This window comes from Aplidium turbinatum, chromosome 5 (genome assembly GCF_918807975.1).
Source record: "Aplidium turbinatum chromosome 5, kaAplTurb1.1, whole genome shotgun sequence".
Lineage (NCBI taxonomy): Eukaryota > Metazoa > Chordata > Ascidiacea > Aplousobranchia > Polyclinidae > Aplidium > Aplidium turbinatum.
In genome coordinates, this window is record NC_137476.1 from 1607702 (window position 1) to 1626989 (window position 19288).

Genomic DNA, 19288 nt, shown 5'->3' on the forward strand with positions numbered 1-19288 from the left:
ACCGTGTTTGCCGAACGACGCAAAAATGTAATGCGTGACCGAACGACGAACTATGAGTAATAAAGTCAGAGTTTTTTAATTTTCTTGAATTTGAGAATTTCTCTGGATAATTTTCTGTTCGTCATAAGAGGATGTGAACGTGTTTGCCGAACGACGCATTACATTACAACTCTGACTTTATTACTCATAGTTGAAAAGACATAAAAAATTGGGCTGTAGGCTTCTGAAATTAAAAATTGACCACAAAAATGCAGCAGCCTAACGATTGAGTCACTTCGGGTCAAAATTTAGTTAAAACTTAAAAAAAAAAGAACGCTTCCGTGTAGTATCGAACTTATTCCCTCTGGAACACCAACTGGAGACGTATCCTACGCGCCACCCAATCAGTTGAACATAATAGTCGAATTTAGAACTTATATAGGCACTCTTCTCGTCTTTTGCTTTGAAAGAGAAAAAGAAAGAAGTGCCTATATAGTGACGTCATGACCGATCAAATAGTGTTTCAGATTCAAAGACCGGCGCCGGTCAAATAGCCACTGCCAAATATCAACGCACGTTTGTGTCGTCACAAACCGACATTGTTCCCTCATAGTTACCTATTGACCCGATTATGCGCGACTTATTTAGGGTTGTGGCAAATGTAATGTATTTATAAAACGTAGGTGTATTTTTAAACCTTGGATTTAGCACTGATAATTCCGGCATGCACAAAGTGTTCGCGGGCCGCATGCGGCCCGCGTGCCAGGGTTTGGACCATCCTGTCCTAGAGGATTGGACTAGAGCGACAGGTTCAGGTGCAGGGTTCCCACGCAGTCGGGAAAGTAGGGAAAAAGTAGGGAATTTGAAAACCCGTTTTCCAGACCGGGAAAAGGTCGGGAATTTTGTGAAACCTCCCTCGTGGTATTGAAAAAGTATGGAAAACCTTGATGACTAAATTGTAGATAAAAAATCCGATGTATTGGGTATCGGTGATATCGGTCATTGTTTGAGTATTGGTATCGGCAAAATTTGGCCGATACTAAACATGTAAAAAAGGTGCTTGCTGCGGATTTTCTACAGAAACAAAGATATAGATTTTTTAAAGTAGTAACTAACGTCAGATTGATATAGAAAAATAACAACCTGTTAAATTTTTGATATCTCAGACTCCCGTGACTTCTTGCGCGCGCATTTTGGCATTGTTTGCTTGCAGTGATTCTTTCACTCAAACAAAACGTTTTGTTTCTGCAGTTTTGCCTTGTTTGATTCTTAAGTTGTAAAGGAGACTCAATTTCTCCAATATTTATCATTTGTGTTTCTTTTTTACTCTCAGCAGAGTATAAAACTTGTAAAAGTTTTTCATCCATACAACGTCATGAATGAAATATCTCAAATCGGCGTAATGACGTGACATCATCTAAACATTTTATCGAATAAGGAATTAACAAATTCGATCGTCACAAGTGGTTTGGTTGTGGTAAACAAATACGTTTTGACTTTGAAGTTCAGTGAAACAAAATATCCAATCCATTAATCGATATGTAATATATGTAGTCAAATTCCTTTTAAAGAATAAGTCCATATTTCTTCAGGTTTATGTATGCTCCAGAGATCAGTAGGCACAACAAGACCTTTTACTGATTGGTTCAGTGAGGATTTGTAGTCCCGTTGCTTTCATATTTAGTGAATAGACTCGTTTTCGATTCATTTTTATAAGACATTACGTAATGAAGAAATATGTGATAAGGATGGAAGACATTACGTCGTGTATTTTCAATACAAATTGAAGTTTAAAATTTATTCTTTTGTTTATAGTCGTATCCTCCTTCAAAGCGGTATTACAAAGAACAATTTTCGATAAGGGAGGCATCAAGAATAAGTCGACATGACTTTTAAGGTTTACGTCAGCTCCGTAGATCAGTAACATATAGTATAAGGTTGTCCTCTTAGATACAACAAGACCATTGGTTTAGTGAGGATTCGTAGTTCCATTACTTTCATTTTGAGTGATCATACTGATTTTCAATTTATTCCTACAAGACATTACGACTACGCAATGAAAAAATATATGATAACTAAGGATGGAAGACATTACGTCATTTCTTTTCAATTCAAAATGAAGTTTAAAATTTATTCATTTGTTCATACTCGTAATCCTCCTTCAAAGCGGTATTACAAAGAACAATGTTGTGGCGCAACATGCAGCTTTTCAATAAAGTTCGGAAACTGTTTTTTTCTTGTTCATCTGCGCTTTAAATACCGGTCATTCTACTGTACAGACAGTGGTGTAGTAACCATGGCGTGACTTATTTAATTGTGGGGCACTCCAGAAGCAGAAATATTTAACTTGACATGAAAATTTAGCCTCGGGCGATTTTTGTTCTGTAGCCTAACATTCAAAATTTTACTTATTTTTCGTATATACTCGAGTGCAGTTTGAGATTTTCGCAAGTGGTTTTCACCTCAAAAAGCCAGGTTCGACTTCAATTCAATTCAATTCAATTTATTTTTCTTTGTCAGAACGCAAAAAGAAATGATATTGTAAAAAAGAAATACAGTAACAAAACCAACAAAAGGAAAAGGTGGCAAAACCTTAATGGTTTAAGACGTGCATAAAAAGATCTAATATTGCGGTATTTGCATCGATAAGTATAGTTAAGCACGGCCACCAAACCTGATACTGTAAAACAAGTAGCCTAGATGAATTAGTTAAGAATCAGTCGCCTCCCCGTTGCTGAAACAATTGATACACGGGACAAGCTGTTTCCAACTCAGCAGCCTTCGAAATTAACGTATATTTGCTTCGGCAAAATTATTGCCGACCAGACACTGAGTGTGAAACAGCGTCGGCTGAAGTAAAAGTTTTGAATACGTTTATTTGCCTTGATTCAAACTTCAGTTTCAACTTCAAATTTTAATGATTTCTTGATATTTCTAAACTTTATACAATTGTTGAGCAATACGCAAAGCTCACGAGACAAAAGAGCTGATTTAAGCAATCGATTTTTTTATTTTTGCGTGTAGGCCTATAATTGTTCTTATTACGTAACATTCCATGATCGTTGAAGTCGATTAGCGGCCGCATAAAACAATGATGTCAGGTTGGCTAGGTGATAATAGCGGTAAGTGACATCGTTAATGCAGGCAATAGCTGCGACCAAGACCACAATACCTCAGTCCTCAATCACGGTGGCCATTCATTACTAAAACCATAGATATCTTACATATAGATATGCAACTCAGCAATCGTGGAATTATCGTCACGCTCGACTGACTTTATGGACACAATCAACAATCAAGGTTGCCAGCTTGGCTAGCGTATCTATGGTAGGCTATTATTGTACGGTTTGGGCTTGGCGAGAGAGAGAAACCTTTTATTGTGGTGGCTTTTGAGCTCCTTTGGAATATTTTGTTTGGCGTATATTTCAAGTTTTCACAGAATAGCCTACTATGCAAAATCAAGACAATAATCTTTCTTCACGTAGGTTATGCATCTTCTGTTTCATGATCGTTGGAACTATCATTTAAGCTTATTTCCAGTGACTCATTAAAGCTTGTTGTAGGCAGTTTACAAACCTGAGATAGAGGGGCGCCGGAACGATTTTAGGGTGAGATATACGGTAGCGATAATGCTGGGCAACTTGTTCGTTTTCCCGCTATTAGCCATGAAAGTCGAAATGTGAGACAGATGGATAATTGCAATAGCTTGAACAAGAAACGAAAGGTAAATTTTACATTCATAGCATCACAATCTGCTGCAAAGTATAAAATGTGTCCACGGGATAATGTGTGTGGGCCTACTGTAGGCTATAGGCCCTATAATTTTGCTAAAAGCGAATAGCAGAAGTTGTTAGTCTATATTGCAAAATTTGCAGTGGCTTACATGACCTTAAAAGGGCACCATTGCCCCCATCCAGAGAAAATTTGAGGGCAGGGGGCATCCTCCCCCTGCTGAGACAGCTTCATTAGCATCACGGATCCAACCGCCAAACCAAGACAATTTTAATGTTTGGTACACACCATAACTAGACTACCAAATGCTATAGCACAGCTTTCGGTAGCCAGCAGTAACTTTCATTTTGGTAACACTCAGTAGATTAATTGAATAAAACTTCAGCTTGTCCTGGAACTACAGCTCCAAAAAAGGTCTTTACCTACTTATCAATGGTTGACAGGCTTGTTTTTATGCATTGTCGGAAATTTTCAAGCATTTTCAGGGGTTGTCAGGCATTGTAGAGTAGCTACTTTCAGGCATTGTCTAGGATTTCCAGGCATTGTCGATCATTATCAGTGGTTGACGGGTTTGTTAGGCATTATAGAATATTTTCAGGCATTGCCGAACATTTTCAGGGGTTGTCGAGGATTTTCAGGGGTTGTCAGGCATTGTAGAGTAGCTACTTTCAGGCATTGTTGGGAATTTCCAGGCATTGTCTAGGATTTCCAGGCATTGTCGATCAATATCAGTGGTTGACAGGTTTGGTAGTCATTATGAAACATTTTCAGGCATTGTCGAACATTTTCGGGGATTGTCGAACATTTTCAGGGGTTGTCGAGCATTTTCAGGGGTTGTCAGGCATTGTAGAGTAGCTACTTTCAGGCATTGTCGGTAATTTCAAGGCATTGTCTAGGATTTCCAGGCATTGTCGATCATTATCAATGGTTGACAGGCTTGTTGTTAGGCATTGTCGGCAATTTTCAAGCATTGTCGAACATTTTTAGGTGTCAGAGGTTCTCAGGCATTGCAAAGTACTTTAGATTCTTTCTGGCAGGCATTGTCGGCAGTGGCGTAGCTGGGGAATGTGTCGCCCGGGGTGGGTTCAGATTTTGCCGCCTTTCAAAAAAAAAGCATGTGAAAACAGGCCCGGATTTAGGGGGGGGAAGAGGGTGCAGGTACCCCGGACCCCCCGACTTTTAAAGGGCCCCCCTATGTGAAAAAAATGTGATTTTTTTTTAGCTTTTGTGGTTTCTGCAAAATGCTGTGCAGTGCTGGATTGATGCTACTGTAGACGTCGAGGGGGTGTTTCGCGCCGTAGGCGATTTTTTTTGCACGGGGGCTCCTGATCAAAAAGTGCCCCGGGCCCCCCATCAGCTAAATCCAGCCCTGTGTAAAAATGAAATGCGTTTTTTATCAGATTATAATCAAAATCAGATTATAATGTTCGACAATGCTTGAAAATGTTCCATAATGACTACCAAACCTGTCAAACACTGATATTGATCGACAATGCCTGGAAATCCTAGACAATGCCTGGAAATTCCCAACAATGCCTGAAAGTAGCTGCTCTACAATGCCTGACAACCCCTAAAAATGCTCGACAACCCCTGAATATGTTCGATAATGCCTGAAAATGTTCGACAATGCCTCACAAGCCTGTCAACCACTGATAATGATCGACAATGCCTGGAAATCCTACACAATGCCTAGAAATTCCCAACAATGCCTGAAAGTAGTTAGCCTACTCTGCAATACCTGAGACCCCTGAAAATGTTCGACAACCCCTGAAAATGCTCCACAACCCCCAAAAAGCCGACAATGCCTGACAATTCCCGACAATGCCTGACAATGGGTATTTAGAGGTACCCTCTGTGACTTTGATTTGTTTTCAATCGCCAGAATCTCCATAAAGCAGTCCATGCGGAACGAGAATGTGACGTCATCACAAGCAATCCATACGTCAACTTGAAAACGAAAAAAGTTTTATTTAAACAAAAACCAAAAAAATATATTAAAAATAAAGTTGTTTTGCTGTGCCAAGTTTGAAGTCAATGCATACAGCCATAGCTACGCTGTTAGCCTTCAAACATCGTAACGCACCACTGAGTTGCATATCTATATGTAAGATATCTATGCTAAAACCTACTATCATGACACAACAAAAAAGACAATATAATATCATTCATAAATCCTATTTACTGTACAATGTCTTTGTGATTCAGTGTTCAGAATCACAAAGACAGTGTTCAGTGTTCTTTTCACTTACTTCAGTTTGTCAGTAGTGTGGTTTTTAATTGTTTTGGTTTGGCTTATGGCAGGTTGCCATGTCCGATGGAATGAGGCTTTGAATTGCAGTTTTAGTATTATAAATGTGACAGTTTATTCAAACTGATTTCAGTTCGGGTCTTTTGAAAAAAAAAGAGTTTTTTCTTCAAACAGGAATCTTCTACTGTACATTATTATTATTTTTCATACTGATTCGAATGTAATAGAGTCCGGATATACAATTTTAAACCTGTGCATGATCGTGTTTGGAAATAATTCAGCACAGAAATTTTCATTGATTAAACACTGTTAATGCGCAATTTAGATCAAAATCAGGTTGGGAATTTTTTTAATTTAGTGTTGAAAAAGTAGGGAATTTTTAGAATTTAGTATTGAAAAAGTAGGGAATTTGTTTATAAAAAATTTGTGGGAACCCTGCAGGTGTGCCGTGTGCATTGTTTATTTGTTGATATTATGAAAGCATTTGATACTGTCCCACACAAGAGATTAGTAGCAAAACTGAAAGCATATGGTATAGAAGCATCACTCCTGCATTGGATTGAAAACTTCCTGCAAGAGAGACAACAAAGATTCACAATTAAAGGTGCATTCTGCCCTTGGACTCCAGTAAAGAGTGGTGTTCCCCAAGGGAGTGTTCTAGTACCCATTTTATTACTGTGCTACATTAATGAGCTGCCAAATGACATGAAAACCACTGTAAAGATGTTTGCAGATGACACAAAAATCTATAAACATGTTAAGTCCATAAGTGACTGCCTGTCCTTGCAAGGCGATTTAAATAAACTTGTTGCATAGTGCAATAAAAGGAAATTGAAATTTCACCCAGGAAAGTGCACCATGATGTCTATTGGTTGGTAGACATTAGACACACACCCAACTTCGAATACATATAAATTTAAAAATACCAGTGGAACATCTACAGTCCTGAAATGCATTGAGAATGAAAAAGACCTTGGAGTAATTTTTGACAACAATTTAATATTTAACACCCACATTCAATTGGTAGTATCTGGTGCAAACAGGCTTGTTGGACTGATCAATACTAGAGGTCATTTGCATTTCTCAATATAAAAATGCTCTGTTTTTTTAATTTGCACAATAATCACTGCTAAACCATATCATTTGCTTATAATCCTTGCACGTAGTCTTTATGCTTATGTTGCTTTGTTTTGTTATTTCACTCGTATGTATTATTTTGTTCAGCATCAGTATTATGTAACTATTATCTGTGTTATCTACCAGTATTATTATATTATGTTTGCATAGCCAATTAGCCAAGTGGTGAGAGCGCTGGAACGGCAATCGAAAGGATGCCGGTTTGACACCGCTCAAGAGCATGCGGCTGTGTCTTTGGCAGGACACTTAACGGCATGCCTGAAGATGGACACAAAGATTGCCTTCCTTGCCTTCCGGTCCACTTAATCTAAATCATCAACCACCAGGTGTAAGCCTGGATACGAGAAGCAAAATTATTAATGTTCCTAATTTTTTATGTTTGTTTAAATGTTTGGGTGGCAGCTGACTTTGGTGACCTTTTGTTTTTTCGCCGCCATCCTTGTTGTGCGAATTATTTGTGTTTATTGTGTTTTATCTGAAATAACCTTCGTGCCAGGATTGTTTTCCGCAAAGGGTGCCGCTGTCTGTAAACCCATCCAGTGGGTTGACAAAGAAGATGAAGAATTTGTCATAGTACGAAATGTTGGTATTGAAGAATGATACTTTCACAGATTATTGGCAAACAATCATACATTAGCCAGAAACGAAAATGAAAAAAACACTATAATATTATGTTTAAGTCTTTCTTGTGTTTAAAAACAAGTGGCTGCCAATTGGTGGAACTACCCTATGGCATTAGGGTGGCCCCTTTTGAGGCAATTTTTCATTTCAACTTGCCTGGGTGATAGATTTTTGCCTTAGCCCAAAATATTAATAAATCCAAAATTTTTTTGAAATCTGACCCTGTTTAGACCCTGCCCCAACACCATTTTTAAATCGAGCCCCCTAAATCACGTTTTTAATGATAAAATTAGTACTATTTAAGCTAGATATATGTTGTTGGTATTCATTTTTATTGATTTTCAGAAAGGAAGACACTTGCATGCCTTAATTCAAGATTTGAACAACATTTTTATTAATTCATTTTATAGTATCAATGTAAATGCTTCTTAAATTGACCGATGAAGTGAGATGATTTGAGAGTTAGGCAAAAGACAAAGTGATGAAAGCACTACTAATTTATTGACCAAGAAGTAACAGCACATCGCATTTCACACAATAGAATCTATGTTTGCTTGGATTTTCTGGTAACACGATATTTTTCCCGATCCATGGCTTTTTTCTTCCTTCTATGGTGCACAAATCTTCACCAATTTGTCGTTTTTGCCCGGCTATCCGCCCAGTTGCTGTTGTTGTCAGTTTAACTCCATGTTCTACAGATTGAGTGTGACTTGGATAATTTAGATGAAGAGGATGTTCCACAAATTGCTTAATGTTAATGCATGGTTTGGTCAGGGGAGGTTCATTCAAGGGAATGATTCCTTTTTTGTTTGAGAGGTAGGATATTTTGCAGCACCCACTGCCATATATGGTTATTATTTCTGTACTGTATAAGATGTTGCCTCAAAATTTAATTTGGGAAGGTGAAACTCTTGCACTGAAGAATGTTACGATTGACTTTCATCATTGGTGGTTCGCCAAATGTTAGAGATTAATTTGACTGCATTAGCTTGTGATGGTTTTGTTATCATCGCCCAGCATTGCCAAAAGCACATTTTCGGGATGAGCAAAAAAGCAATTTTGTTGAACACTCTGTTGAATGACAAGGAGCACTTCATTGCCATTGAATAGATTCTTTTTCAATTGCATTTCTTGAAAAACATTGTTCGGCTCATCCCTGATAGTACTTTTATATTTAACTTGAATGTGACTTTTCCAATAAACGCCAACAATATATTTTGCGTCGGCTACATTGCCGAGTGGTGAGAGCCCTGGAACGGCAATCGAAAGGGCGTCGGTTCGGCACCGCTCAAGAGCATGCGGCTGTGTCTGTGGCAGGACACTTTAAGGCATGCCTGAAGGTGGACACGAAGATTGGCTTCCTTGCCTTCCCGTCCACTGAGTCCAATTGCAAGAAGGCTGGTTTTTTTGTAAGGTGCATTTTGCAATTGGCATCCATGGATAATTGAATATGTAAACCCTTACAACTTGTGATTCCAAAGTTAGCCAGTGAGAATGACACAGTGGACCAATTTTGTTATAGACAAAATCAGACAATATTGGTCCACTGTGCCATTCTCGCTGGCTGACTTAGGGATCACGAGTTCTAAGGGTTTACCTATCCATGAAATACCAATTACAACATGCACCTTACAAAAAATCAGGCTTCTTGCAAAATATAATTGAAAAAGTCATATTCAAGCCAAATATCAAAGTACAATCATGGATGGGCCGTAGAATCTTTTTCAAGAAATGCAGTCGCAAAAGAATCTATTCAATGGCAATGAAGTGCTCCTTGTCATTCAACAGAGTGTTCAACAAAATTGCTTTTTTGCTCATCCCGAAAATGTGCTTTTGGCAATGCTGGGCGATGATAACAAAACCATCACAGCTAATGCAGTCAAACTAATCTATAAGATTTGGCGCACCACCAAATGATGAAAGTTAATCGTAAAATTCTACATTGCAAGAGTTTCACCTTCCCAAATTAAATTTTGAGGCAACATCTTATACAGTACAGAAATGATAACCATATATGGCAGTGGATACTCCACAATATCCTACCTCTCAAACAAAAAAGGAGTCATTACTCTGAATGAACCTCCCCTGTCGGTTGCATAGCCGAGTGGTGAGAGCCCTGGAATGGCAATCGAAAGGGCGCCGGTTCGACACCGCCCAAAAGCATGCGGCTGTGTCTCTGGCAGGCCACTTAAAGGCATGCCTGAAGGTGGACACAAAGATTGGCTTCCTTGACTTCCTGTCCACTTAATCTAAATCTTCAACTACCGGTGTAGGCCTAAGCCTGGATACAACAAACAAACAAACCTCCCCTGACCTAATCATGCATTAACATTCAGCAATTTGTGGAACATCCTCTTCATCTAAATTATCCAAGTCACACTCAATCTGTAGAACATGAAGTTAATCTGACAACAACAGCAACTGGGCGGATAGCCGGGCAAAAACGACAAATTGATGAAGACTTGTGCACCATAGAAGGAAGAAAAAAGCCATGGATCGGGAAAAAGTATCGTGTCACCAGAAAATCCAAGCAAACATAGATTCTATTGTGTGAAATGCGATGTGCTGTTACTTCTTAGTCAATAAATTAGTAGTGCTTTCATCACTTTGTCTTTTGCCTAACTCTCAAATCATCTCACTTCATCGGTCAATTTAAGAAGCATTTACATTGATACTATAAAATGAATTAATAAAAATGTTGTTCAAATCTTGAATTAAGGCATGCAAGTGTCTTCCTTTCTGAAAATCAATAAAAATGAATACCAACAACATATATCTAGCTCAAATAGTACTAATTTTATCATTAAAAACGTGATGTAGGGGGCTCGATTTAAAAATGGTGTTGGGGCAGGGTCTAAACAGGGTCAAATTTCAAAAAAAATTTGGATTTATTAATATTTTGGGCTAAGGCAAAAATCTATCACCCAGGCAAGTTGAAATGAAAAAATTGCCTTAAAAGGGGCCACCCTACTATGGCATATTGCAGCCGGTGAGCCTATGTAGGCCTACTCTTTTGTCCTGAACTAGAAAAACGAATAAAACTTGTTTCAATGTTATTATATATTGAGACAACTCATACAACTGAAATGTAGTTACTGAACCCAACTCTCAGCTGTTAACAGAATTATTACAATATGTTTGTAGACTAGGGTTGGAAATGCAACTCACAGTGCAAAGCTTTGCAATTGAACTTCCAGGTACAAACCAGCAATCTTTATTTTTATATTTGTTACTGTACTTTTGTTTTGGGTACTTGCAGTTTTTCTGCCAGTATCTTACTATCTTCAACTACCGTTTATGAAGGATACAGAGAAAAGTCTGTACAGTCTGATGTATCCGCAGCCTTCTGGGCAGGCTCAAGGCATGCTGCCTCAATATGGTGGTATGAGTGGTGTCACTGGGCCTCAAGCCCAAGTGCCTGCAGCCATGCCTCAAGCAGGGGGAGCAATGCCAAGCCCACAACAACATATGATACCACCGAATGGACGAGGTAAACATATTCATTTGCTTTTGTATTGACTTCAACATATTCAGCACTTTTTCCAGATGTTCATCTTACTTTCTTTTTCTGGTTTATTTGTTACAATGCTTATATGAGTATTGTATTACAGTGGTATTATGAAATTGGCTGATTGTATATCCCTTGAACATATACATCACTTTATTGCATAAGGTTCTTAAACCCATGAAATAGAATGATCTGATTTGAATAATTACATATGTACTGTCTGTATATATATATAAATGCATAAAAAAGCTAAATAAATTGTCTATCCGATTATCTGCAAACGATTGGTCATGCCACTGCATTGTACTAGTGCTACCATACTATATTGTTATGGCTATGCAAAGGTGGGCAGTACTGCGCTAATTTTGTAGCGCCACTATTACCGCACTATTCTTTTTATAGCGCTGCTAGATTTTTGTTAGCATAGCTGCTGCAGTAGCGATGTTTCCCAGGGTAGCGGCGAGGTGAGACATATACTTCAGTTGCACTTTCCAATTTTAGATAGAGAAATGTTATTTTTAGAGTTTTCAAAGTAGTTGATGCTCTCTACTTTCATAGTAGCAGATGCTCACCTCTGTTATTGTCTGCATTTTGTTTCCATGAATTTGTATATATAATGTGTTTCTGCTTCACCTGAATTCAACTTGGGCTTGTCGCACCGCTGATGCATCATCAAATGAAACCACATGTTTGTTTTAATATTTTAGTGTGAACAATAAATGTTGTTTTGTGTAGCTGCACTGGACCCACGCTTTCCGCTTGCTGCTCCGACCAAAGATGTTGACTTCCAGCCCCCTGTGCGCCCCAATGCTGGCCAAGAGGGGGCACCAATCTGGTTGAAAGCGAATTACTTCAAAGTTTCCATTCCGAATGGTGATATTCATCATTATGACATTGACATTCAGCCCGACAAATGCCCAAGAAGGGTCAATCGGTATAAAGCTACGTTTTACATTTTTTGTATATTTCGGTGAATCAAAGTACTCACCATTCAATTGCAGCACTATGCTGTGTTAAAGAGTTGGAAAAGTTTTATTGCTTTTAATAAATACAGCTGATTTTTCAACTGAGTCACTCCACTTATTTTTACCACTGCTCTACACACACATGTTTCATGTTAGGGAGATTATCAACACCATGGTGGAAAACTTCCGTTCTGCAATTTTTCAAGATCGCAAACCTGTATTTGACGGGAGAAAGAATTTATACACAGCCCAACCTCTTCCAATTGATAAGCAAAAGGTGATTGTTTGATACAGTAGGCTACTAAACAAGTAATTTTTCCATCATGTATTGTAGCCGATTATATTTTTCCTGCATTCCTTCCTGTTGGTTGAAGACTAATTGAATGGAAGACAAGCATGTTAATATTCAAGCACACTAGTCCCCGCTTATTAAAGGAGCAAGTCTTTTAGGCGCAGACAGGTAGGCGGCGGTCAAATAGGCGCGCACACTGTGGCGTCATACAATCTGCAGACTTTACTAGGAATAGCACCTAAATGAACGGGCGCCACAGTGGTCCGCACCTAAATATCCAGACGCCATAGTGTGCACGCCTATTTGACCGGCGCCTAACTGTCTGCGCCTAAAAGATGTGGACCCCTTATTAAGCCCACTTCTAGACCAGACGATTTTATGATTATTAAGTGGTGAAAGAATTCCTGCCACTCTTATACGCAAAATTGGCCGACTGTAGCCTACTATGGCTCAAAGTTGCTATATCTGTTAACAACTGTCCACAACAATTAGTTCTTTCTTGTCATACACCATATGTTTTTGCGGAGCGCAGAAACTTGCGTTTGTTGCAAGTTATGTCAGCAACGAGCGGTGTTTTGCACAACCCAACAATCACAAAACATTAAGAACTGAGTTAGCAGCATAATAAAACGTAAAATTATTGAAAGCAAGACGAAAAATAGTAATTTGTGACGCCTTTTCACACCATATCAAGCAAATTATAATCGAAAATTGGGCTGATTATGCGTTTTTGTTTTATTGTAGTCCAATGAGTAGGAGTAATTCCGAACCGAATTGGGCTTAATAAGCGGGTGGGCCAGGCCTTAAAACTCGTATTTTTTTCTGGCAGCCATCGTGGCCTACCGAGAGCTCCTTCTCGGCGGCCAAATCTGCGTGCTTGGAGGCTAAAATACAAATAGCTAACGATAGCACAAGTAAATAGAATTAAACTTGCCACAATGCTAAAATGATCACTTAGCGTCTGTTGAAGTCTGGGTGACGTCCTGCAATAGAATTGTTGTACCACGCAATAACTGCTTTATCGGGATTGTAATCCGGTACCGGACCATCTAATTTGTTTCAGCTGCTCAGTAAATTGTTTCAACTGCATTACCAAATACCGCCTTTCATAAAATCTGATCACTTATACCAGTGCTACTCAAACTTTTTTGTGCCGTGTACCGGCTGAGCACTAGGGTGGATAAAAAAAAACGAATTTTTGAGTTCAGCTTAGTGCATCTGCCAAAAGATGCAGTTTGGGCTATCTTTTACATTGGTACTTGAAAAAACATTTTTTGACCCCGTTTGACCCCTATCCAAGAGCGCTCTAGTGGCCGCCAAGGCAAAATTCCTTAAATTAGCCATAATACTTTTTCTAGTTGGTGCAGGCTAATGATTTTGGTGTCTAACCCCACTAAATCAAGTCTTAGGAATTCACTTCTGCAGTCTAAAATGATGCATGGGCAGCCAAAATAGCATAATGACATTTTTGCTCTAAAAAAGGCATTTTATGGGAAAGAAATGGCATTTTTAGATATTTTGGGCAGTTTTATGGATGAAATACTAAAAAAAGTGTAACCTAGGTAAAACACATGAGGATGTGACCATTTGTGTGCAAACTGGCCTCTAGTCCAATGAGGTGGTTGAGGTGATATGAGGTCTAATAGACTACAGAAGCATACGATAGTGCAGCTGCATGCCGCATATATATTTATTTGGTAGTGTAAACTTAACTATTGCATTTATTACAGCTCTAGATATTGTTTATTTCAATGTTTGTAAGTATCTGATCACACTTAACTTAATTGAGTTTATATAATGTTTAATAGAGGCAAAACTTGCATTTGGCTTCTGAATAAGCATCCCATTGAACACATCCTGGGTAGTGTGCACACAACCCCCTTGTTTTTTACTTTTTTTTGTACTATTGACTTGTAGATTTGTGAGATTGTTCCACTAGCCAAGAATCTTTGCTGGTCCAAAAATCAGTAGAATTGGGGCACGTTTATGTGGGCCACCATCCCATTCAAATTTTTAGGTTTGCCATTAAGTAAATATTGAATTACCGGTATTTTCACGCTGCTCAACAGAATTTGTATGTTTCAACAAAATAATATGCATAAAACTTTTGCCTGTTCGACTATCTATCGTACAGGGAATTAAAAGAACATGCTTGTCTATACGAGTTGTCTGTGAATTCACATTTTTTACGCGTTGGAATAGCTAAAAATACAACTCCAGTGAGCGGAAGTGGTCTAAAATTCTAATTTCACACTCGAAATAGATCAAATACCATAGAAAGTTACCAATATAGGCTAGTAAGTTTGCTACATGAAAGCCTGGTATTGAATCTGTATGTATACAGTAACTGTAAACTTTTACTAACACATCTTGTCACAGAAGGCAATGTGATCGACTAGTCTAATCTGTGCAAGAGGATATTAGTTTTTTTCCTTTCTCAAATTAGGTGTGTCTTTTCTGTTAGCTTCCACCATTGGCGTAATTTTTTTTTTAAATTTGTCGAAATTAGGGGTGCTCTAAGTTATCTTATGAAAATTGTCAATATAGGCTAATCAATTGAAAACCTGACCGATGGAAAATGTTAAAACAAATGACTCAATCTAATAGTAAATTCAACCATGTTTAGCCTACGTCATGAAACGTCGAATCAACATAAAAGATAATTTTGTCGTATGTGTAATCGAATAGACTGCAGCGGTATGTCAAACGATCAGATAGAAATGAAAACAAGTATTACATGCGAGGCGAAAGTGATCTTACATTGAATATTGAAATATATTCGACTTTAATTTGTTCACGTCTGCCTTATAATGTGGCTTGCTATAAATTAATCACATCCAAATTTGTTTCTGCGGGTCGTTGTCTTGGAAACAAACTCTGTGACAAGTTCTTCCATGTTTAATTTCTCCTCCAATTCGCGATGACTACCTATAACGGCCAAATTGTTCAGTCGTTGTTGCGTTTGAGTGCTGCAAAGGTAGGTCTTCAAGCGTCGTAATAACGAAAAGGAACGTTCGGCTTCACAGGAAGAAGTCGGCATAACAATGTAAGTTACCAAAGCTGCATATATATTTGGCATTATATCGACCATTGACGGCTGTGCAATGAATTTCTGACGTAGCATATTCACTGTCACAACATCACCGTCACGTTTGCAACAAGCGAACCACTGTTTGCGTTCACGCAGCAAATCCTTGCGTTCCCAGTCACCATCATAAAATTTGCTTACTTTTGTAACATCAGCTTCTTTCATTGTGGGATTCTCTAGCAGCTCTCGTAGCAAGTCTGCCATTCGGTATGATAAAGAAGGGAAACGGCTAACGATTGGATCTGACGCCGTTTGCAGAATGTTTTTGTAGACGTTTGAGTACAAAACAGCAATTTTCTTCGAGCCAGACAAATTGTTTTCTCTCGAACGGCACTTTTTGACGCAGTGCGCGTGTTTGTGCTTAATTGTTACGCAATAGTACAATCATGTCTGCCCTTGGTATGTGTGGCGCTGCGTGCCACACACAAATGTAAAACACTGAAAATATTGCGCTTTGGTGAAACGACTTTCAAGAAAGAAAAAAAAAACGTTATTTAGCAATGCAAATTTCTATTTGAATCGGTGTATTTTCTATGCAAACCAGGACCCAGGGGTGCTCTCACATTTATGTTGTTACCTCAGATCTTCATTTTGGGGTGCTCAAGCACCCTTCGCACCCCTGAAATGACGCCTATGGCTTCCACTATTTGTAAAGTGTTTTGATAGTGTTCCTCGTTTCTGGCACAATGTAGGTAATCGGTGCTCAGTTTAACTCCATGTTCAGCCACATTGTAAACAGCTTTCTGGTACGACTCTGATTCAGACCATTTCTCTACTGATAAAGAAAGAAAATCATCATTTATCTCTAAAACAGAGAAAAAGAACCGAGAGTCCTTTGTGATAAAATCTGTCAGTTTTGATTCCAGATTGATTTCTGATGGAAAACGTGGTCCGTAGCTGGCCAGTGCCAAACCGATCTGCTGGTGTAAAAACAGGATCTGTAGGTTTTACATGTATAAGTTCATCAGCCATCTGATGTTTATCTCTTCCTGAACTTCAGAGCTGAACAGTGCCAGTCCAGTGGTACCATCTCAGCAGAGAGATACCAAAATTGACGTTTGAAGCTACGTTCAGCAGCATCTGATATCAACTTATGCACTGCTCCATATCTGAGAATGTTCTTGTACATAGTCAAACGGTTCCAAGGAGCATCTACAGCAACACTACACCGAAACCAATATATACAGTAGACGAGGGAAATAAAATTTATGAGATCTTTCAGTTTAGCCACTTGTGAACCTGATGTGATAGTTTCCTTAGGTAACTTAGCTATTTGATTTTCCAGTAGCACCAATTAATAGGAATGAATCAATTTGGCCATCCATCTGGCCTTGTGTGTGGTCCCAGAACGGTAGAATTTCACATTTTGTAGACCAGGACTGATATAAGCAATGCACATTGCACAAGTTCATAAGTTATTTATAGTCGCCTCAAATGAACTTGTATTTGCTTTGTGTAAGTTGAACAACGTCATCTTTGAGGTTCTGAATGAGATCGTGTGTTGTTACTGGAAAGCTGTTGATATCCAGTGTACTTAGCAGTTAGCCACTGTGGAATAGAACCCCAGTTATTGCGGAGTCTTATGAAGATGCTCATTTCTGGTTATTTTAAAACCTCTAGCTTCAAATCTTCAAAGATACATGACACAACGATTTCACCAAAGTGATGTAAACAACCTGACCAGAGAAGTTCCTTATCCTAAGAGCTACAGTAGAAGCAGTTTTTGCGTTTCTTTTTTTAGAGTGTTTTTGTCGTTTTTCTGCACTAAGAATCCTACTTTCTTTCCTTCTGACTCGTGCGAATAAAATAGAGTCAAATCCGGCTATTGTGGCTGTCCTGTCTGTCATCATTCCTTTTAAGAATGATATGTCTGCAGGATTTGATATAAGCTCCTCAACAAAACACTAACATACTGATTTCGCCTGAACCCGTTGTCATGCATTTTGTGTCCATTACTGTAATGCTATGGATAATTGGATGCACAAATTAAAGGCAACATTTTTGCAATTAACTTCATACGGTAATTGTTTGCTTTTATATGTTTGCTTCAGTGTATTAACAGCAATACCTTTAGAAGCATTATGAATTTGTTTTTCTTTGCCCTTTTTTAAAAAAAACAATAAATTTCCAACTTTTTCAAGCATTTTTGCTGAATAAAGGCTCTGATGTCATTTTGCTAGCCCATAGATGATTTTAGACTGCAGAAATGACTTCCCAAGACTTGATTTAGTGGGGATAGACACCAAAACCACTAGCCTGCACCCACTAGAAAAAAAATTATAGTCAATTTAAGGAATTTTGCCTCGGCGGTCACTAGGGAGCTCTTGGATAGGGGTCAAACGGGGTCAAAAAATGTTTTTTCAAGTACCAATGTAAAAGATAGCCCAAACTGCATCTTTTGGAAGATGCACTAAGCTGAACCTAAAAATTTGTTTTTTTTGATCCACCCTACTGAGCACCTTCCATCACTTGGCGTCCCGGTCAATTTGCGAAAAAAAGACAAGAGCAAAGTCATTATTACTTTTGTAACAAATACACAAAAAAACAAGTAAAAAACACTTTTATTAATGGTCTTTCGAATTTTGATGCGAAGTGTGCGCTTGCTTATTTGCAACCAGCTTATCCAATTGCGGTTCAATGGAAAACAATGCTACTCGAAGAGGAGCATGGATATCCAATCCGTTTCTGTGTTTTCACTTTAAACAGCTCATGGTAGAAAAGCCGGCTTCACATAGATATGTAGAAGGGAATGGAAGCAGTGTTTTAATAGCCATGGTACACTGTCTCGGATATTCTGCTTTTATTTTGACCCAGAAGCTTGCAAGGGAGTTTGATTCAAAAGATTTTCGCAAACCTTCATCAGCAGATAGATCCAATAATTTATACTAAACTATGATCATCTGATATTTTGAAGTCAGAGTGTGGCGATCGATTGAGCCTCTCACTTCTCTACTCGTTACTGGACGCTGCAGGTATAGTCAAGCACGTGGACACAGCACAAACACACAAAAAGGATAATCATATCGCAGCGAACATTGCGATACTTTGTTAAAATAATGGATAACAATTACGAAATAACATTTCTTTGTGACGTAACTGGAAGTCGTCGTAGTAGCGGGCCACCAAACAGTATATAGCTGGGAAAGCAGATTGAACATTATCGTTGCCTAAAAATTATTATATAGACGTTCTGATCAACATAAAACAAATTACTCAATTTACAATTTCTCCTAACTGACCGCGTACCAGCAGCCAAGTGCTCGCGTACCGGCACCGGTACGCGTACCGGCATTTGTGTAGCACTGACTTATACCGTTATGATGTCACCACTCACCATTGAGGGACGAGGGTGTGTGAAGTCACTAACCTTTAGCGGGAACATTTTTCAACTATGCACTTCGGATTAACACTTTGTTAAAATAAACGTCGGGAATTACAAACAAGACTTAGTCAAACAGGCAAATGCGCAAAGTTTTATTTTATTTTATTCTAGATCATTTAATAAGCGGAAAATTCGTCTTGTTTTTGTTCAATTATGTTCGTCTAGTACTGCTCTATAATCGTGCAAAAAATCGCAAACCTGCGACTTGAACGCTATTACTCGCTCACAATGGATGAATGCGCGTCGCGCATTGGCCTAATGCGCTCACGCATTTGCGAATGCGCGGGTACAGCTGGTGATCGCAGCTGGATATATTCCATAGCAAATGTTCCCGGA

The 19288-nt window shown here is 38.6% G+C and overlaps 1 protein-coding gene across 1 annotated transcript in view; it reads left to right on the plus strand.

Moving 5' to 3' along the window:
* Positions 1 to 10918: 10918 nt before the first annotated feature.
* Positions 10919 to 19288, plus strand: part of LOC145770044 (protein argonaute-2-like) — a 28176-nt gene continuing 19806 nt past the window's right edge. Inside the window, exons 1-3 of the mRNA XM_082581632.1 lie at positions 10919 to 11207; positions 11961 to 12159; positions 12347 to 12467. Coding sequence (XP_082437758.1) covers positions 11015 to 11207; positions 11961 to 12159; positions 12347 to 12467 — 513 coding nt within the window. The 5' untranslated portion in view covers positions 10919 to 11014. The remainder of the gene's footprint in view (positions 11208 to 11960; positions 12160 to 12346; positions 12468 to 19288) is intronic.